This window comes from Octodon degus, unplaced genomic scaffold (assembly GCF_000260255.1).
Source record: "Octodon degus isolate 3935 unplaced genomic scaffold, OctDeg1.0 scaffold00091, whole genome shotgun sequence".
NCBI lineage: Eukaryota > Metazoa > Chordata > Mammalia > Rodentia > Octodontidae > Octodon > Octodon degus.
The window spans coordinates 3,899,285-3,905,064 of record NW_004524667.1 but is presented as its reverse complement, the minus strand read 5'-3'; the positions used below and the strand labels follow the sequence as shown (position 1 = coordinate 3,905,064).

Here is a 5,780-nt window from a genome sequence, read left to right as displayed (position 1 = left end):
AGTTACATTCTCTTAATGAATAGAGTGTTTTGTTCTAATGGTGTTTGTAAATAGGATATCATGTCCACATCTTGTACAGCAATTAACCACTAGGAAGAATGTATGCAATGTGTTAATTATTGAAACTATCCTACCAATTTGATTTGAAACTGTCTCATTGCTATTTGTTTATCAATAAAATTATGGGAAAAAAAGATCCTATTGATCTTCAGAAATTCTATTGTTGAATTTCCAAGCCCGGCAGAAAAATACATACTTTCCTCCAGAAGCCCACAAGAAAATGAATTTCCTTGTAGGAAGGCTAATGAGGGCATCCAATTGCAACCTGAAAAATCTAGGAGTGACATTGTAGCAACTATTTGCAGCCAATTCTTATGTGCCCTGTATATGTTCAAGTAAGAGAGTGAACCCTCCAACTACATATATAAGGTCTAATTATTGTTCATCTTATTTCAATGAAAGTTGAGCCTTTAAAATTTCCTTAAAGAGGCCTCATCAGAAAGCTAATTTATGACAAATGCACAATTTACAATCTCCTCTCTTCCCCCTTATTCATATACACAAGAGTCAAGCCTCTTCAACATCCTTCTCCCTCCAAGAACCAAAGCCTTGATGGCTGGAATAGTGCCAGTACCAAGAGAACTTTCTCATGGAACTATAGCCAATGCCCATTTATGAAAAAAAAAAAAAATAAAGCCTCTTTGGATCTCATTCTCTCACCATCTACAAATGCCTTCAAAGTTTTTAGGTTCTTATAGTTCTTTACCTAATGGCCAATTTCCCAGAGATACAAAATCACAATAATAATCATCCAAATGCACTTCAATCAACAGTACAGAGGGTACCAATGGTGGGAATCTCATTTTCTGGAGAATGAAGCAGGAAATGGAAAGAAAGAGGGACATGACCAATCCCTCAGGAAGGAATGTCCAGCACTCTAAGCTAACAAAAGAAAAAATGGAAGAAAATAAGGAAAGTACCAAAGCAAAAAGGGAGAGCAGTTCCCTTATGGAAAGGCAGGGTCAGTGAAGAACAGGGTGGAGGTTTGAGTGTTCTTCCATTACTCTCTGACTTTCTCCCAACTCAAGTGCAAAGTGAACTTTGGGTCATCCTTTTGAATATTCAGATTACTGAGGCAAAATAACTCTAGCATTTTTGTACATAGTATTCTTAAATATCATTACATAGTATTCTTAGAAAGCATAAAATGAATTTCGCCACTTCAAAATAATGGTATGCATGCCCTGTTCTAGAATATCTTGCTACCTAGTCTACAGGCTAGTGTGAGAGTATCTGCCACTGTATTAGAGTTTGCCACATAGGGATTTGAAATGCGCTAGCTACCTGCATCCGCTCTGACAACTCCAGAACTCTGTCTCATCATTAGCTAGTGGGAAACCTCTTCACACAATCACACAGAGGCTCTATGCTGAGTGCAGGGTCGATCTCAGGCACTGGTCATTTGAGTTTTGCTCAGCGTATTCCGTTTCCCCAGCAATCATGGTTCACGATTCTATAAATACTTCACTATTTGTTATGATGCTAACAACGGAACAGGGCTATGGCACATATACAAGGATTTGAAAATCTGTGCCCCTGCCAGATAATAAGCATTCCTCCCCCTTTTGGGACTCCAGAATGCCATGAAGGTACATGGGAGGCAGGGAGCTGAGCTGGACAGTGATCTCATGTGCATGAAGAATGCTACAAACGCACGTCTCTGCATGAAAATAAAAGCCATTTAGAAACAATGTGCTTTATTTCATGTTATCATTTCCCTAGGACATGTCTGAAACTATAATTACTATCACTAGAGAAATGGAATTGGGATTCAATTGACGGAGCACCCAATTTATACACAGCTTTTTTCAAATAGGAAATCAAGGTTATTCCAACTTCATTTTACTTAATGTGTGTGGTTAATCATGATTTCATAATTCCGTAAAAGTTCATCCTTCATAATTACAAGACATAAGTTGACTCCCTTTGCATAATAAAGGACAGTACTTAAAATGAGCACTAAAAATGAAGCAAATCATCTCTACTGCTCCAACCTTTCTATAAACAACTTGATGATCTAGTTATATTAGTTAAAACTTTATAGCTAAAAAGTCTAGTTTGTTATATTCTACAGTAAATACACCATAGAACTATATATGTCATATATATGTATATATCACACATATAACTTATGTGTATATCATACATATAAGTTATGCATGAGTATAAATTAAAGAGAATTTATGCATTGATTGGATATTTTCTATACACACAATGTGTACATCAGAAATGAACATTCTCAGACACAACTCGGCCATTGTTCAGTACTTTCATGTTTTATAGTAGTGTGCATCAAACATCATTTTCCATTTCCACAGCATCTTGCACTCTTTCATCTAACTTTTCTCCTCCTATCTGATTTCTTGCTCCACCTAACAAAAATATTTCTAAGATCTAAAGCACTGCAGATAAATTATGAAAATAGAATTCTGGAGGCAGGGGTATAGCTCAGTAGCGTAGCACCTGCCTGGCAAGTGCAAGAGCCCAAGTTTGACTCCCAGAACCAAAAAATAAAACAGATTTCCGCCTAATGAGGAAGTTTTCTGTCATCATCCTGCTTCAAATTCACTCACCTGTGCCGTCATCCACATTCTCCACTTCCATCACTTCTGTATTGATCCGGCCACGAAAAAGGTACCGGTGTCCATCTGCAGAGTTCTTGCTATTCTTCAACCGTCTTAAAGACAGTAAAATCACAAATATGTTGTTACAAAACTTAATGCAAATCAGTGTTAAAATAATACATTTTAAACTGGACACAGTTGCATAGGCTTATAATTCCATTTACTGCAGAAACACAAGCAGGTGATCACAAGTTCAAGGCTAATTTGAAAATTTAGCAAGACCTTGTCTCCAAATTAAAACACATAAAATGCCTGGGGATGGAGGAAGTGCCAAAAAACAGAAGTTTGATTTAATGAAGGAAGATATCAATCAACAATATCAAAGGTTTTTGGCACTTGATGATTTTATTTATATCTCCATTCATAGCAGCACTATTTGCTTTACAAAACAGAGATGACTACACATTCTTTTTTAAAACTGAAACTTTTTCCATACAAGTGAGAGAGTAAGTGTGCATTTTCTCAGTGTAGGTCACCAGCATCATGCAATTAAACTTTACCAGAGACTGAGAGCTGGTTATTTTAATGTTACGTTTGAGTTTTTTCACCTTTATTTCTCATTCTTAAATACCAAATAATTCCTTTTTCAAGGGTGGGTAAACAAATTTAGTTAGTTCTTCCTATTATTCTTCAAAGAAATTGACTTGAAGAGGTTCTTAAAATCCACAAATTCACCTATAAAATATTTTCCTATATTGTTTTTATGGTATGACTATAATTGTTCAACAAGTCTCATAATATATGTATAATGCTTCCTATAAGTCTAACTTACTTTTAAAATAATCCAAAAATATTTTAAAACTGTCTACTTTACTCTTTGAAAGTGTGTAAAACAAAGTAAAAATGCCAGGGTTACCAATGATATTTTAAACAATGAATTAGGTAGTTATGTATTACTGAATGCTCAGAGGAGTTTTCTCTAAAAATGTTTTATTAATTAAACAGAGAAGTGTCTCAGAAATGATTGAAGGAGATGCAAAATTACTCAGTCACTCAGGAGATTTCAATTGACCTAGACTCTTCAATTTGACTCACTGACAAAAGTCTACCTAATAATTTAGCAGATGAAAATAATGATTAATTTGTTGTGCTGTACAGACACATCTAACTCAAGTTGAGCCTGCCCACTACCTGCAATTCTGCTCCTCGGCAGGAAGACAGGCATCCTTAAGCAAACCAAAACTAAAAGGGTGGACCTGGAAGGTGTCTCACGCTGCTGTTAACTCTCAGGGATCCTTAGAAAAGACTGTGTTCCTGGCTTGAGTGCCTTACATTCTCATCAGAACTTAGTACTGTAGTCCTTTATCACTAAGAGGAAAAGCTAAGTAACTTGATTATTCTGACTAGAGAGTCTTTCAGCCCCAAAATTTCATCACCCTTCATTTACCCTGTTTATTTTTAGAGCAATCTCTAAATTTCTTTAGTTAATATGCCAAAATATGTGCTTCAAACCAGAAATTCAGGCCAGATAGCTATGAAAATGGGCATCACAGGAGGAATATATATGTATGATATTTGTATACATATTATGTGTATATTTGAGTTACATTACACATTCATTACATATACTTTTAAATGACAGGATTTTAATTTTGTAGAAGACTTTCTAATTTAATTTAGAAAGTGTGGTAAAAAATATGATGGATGTTTAGTTTTCTTAATTTATTACAGTAAAAGACACTGCCATTGACCTGCCTTAACATACTCTCCCTCATTCATTCCACGCTCATGCCATCATTTTTGCTACTTTCTGAAGCAGTGCTAAGAGGCCTCTTTTGCAAGTGTTACGGTTTGTATGTATCTAAAATGTCCTTATGCACTCATGGGTGGGGTTTAGGGAAGGCACTGAATTAGGGGGACCTACCGCTAGCTTACCCTTATGAGGTGGGAGCCAGATAAAAGAGATAGGTCACAGGAGTCATGGCCGGGCAGCATCTGTCTTGTGCCTGCACTTCCTTTGATCCCCTCCTCTCTCTGTCTGTCTCTCCACTGCCTTGTCACATGCTGTTCTTCCTCTGCCATGCACCTCTGCCACACCACCCTGTTTTAAAATCAAAGGACTATGGACTAAAACCTTTGTAAGCAGTGAGCCAAAATACACCTTTCCTTCATTCAATTTTGGGTTGGGGGGTATTATGTGTAGGTACTGTGCCTAATACAATGAGTGTCTTTAATTGTGCTCTGTTGACTTCCTCAGTGTCCTGATTCATTCACAGTGCTTCCTTGCATGGGCACTTTTGTCTTTGAGTAAGAACTAGAAGTCATATGCTGTTCAATCTGGTGAATAAAGTGGATGAAGACCCACTATCGTGTTTTTACAAACCTGTGTTTCCATTAGATAGATGTGGCAGCAATATTGACTGTATCTGTATTTTATATCACACCTGGAAAAGACATGGAATAAGACTTCCACAACTGTTTCATAAGTGGTGAAAATGACGCAGTGTGTGCTCACAGGAGAGGAATCACAGAAGGAATATATATGTATTAGATTTATATTATTGTACTGTATTTAAGGAGGATTAACGGAAATGTGTCCTTCACTGTAATAATTTTTTTTTACATTTAAACATTCCTTAATATTTTGATATAGCTCATAGGTGACAATTATAATCATAGGACAATATCATATCATTTTTTCATTTATATTAAATAGATTCATATGTAGGTAGTACTATAGTCTACTAGATAGGAAACAGTACAATGTTGTGGTGCCTTACAAGAATAATTTCTTGTAAATCAATACATTATTTTTAAAACCAATCGTGTTTAAAAGGCCCAATATCCTTGATAACAGCTTTAGTCATAATCAAAATAATCACAGATAAATATAAGAATGCACCTCTGAGTTCTAGTTTACAAAGTATTAATTTTCTTCATGTTCATGCTCTGAACTCTGTACAGACTTTGGATATTTTTCTCAGTATATCTGATTGCAGATAACAAATATTTGATAGAAACATAATAAGAGCCTGATAGCTCTGATTCCTTAAGAAAGCTTTAGTCCAGTGCTAAAACAAACATGTATAAATCAGAGTGAGGTAAATCAGGCTGTGCTTGTTGCAGTGTGAAAATAAAGAAAAATGATTCCTGGGC

General features: G+C 35.8%; 1 protein-coding gene across 2 annotated transcripts in view; it reads right to left on the bottom strand.

The window, feature by feature from the left end:
• Positions 1-5,780, bottom strand: part of Prex2 (phosphatidylinositol-3,4,5-trisphosphate dependent Rac exchange factor 2) — a 303,532-nt gene that overhangs the window by 200,277 nt on the left and 97,475 nt on the right. For both annotated transcript variants that reach the window (XM_004637531.2, XM_023722364.1), the window contains one exon: positions 2,634-2,737. In XM_004637531.2, the coding sequence (XP_004637588.1) occupies positions 2,634-2,737 (104 nt within the window). The remainder of the gene's footprint in view (positions 1-2,633; positions 2,738-5,780) is intronic.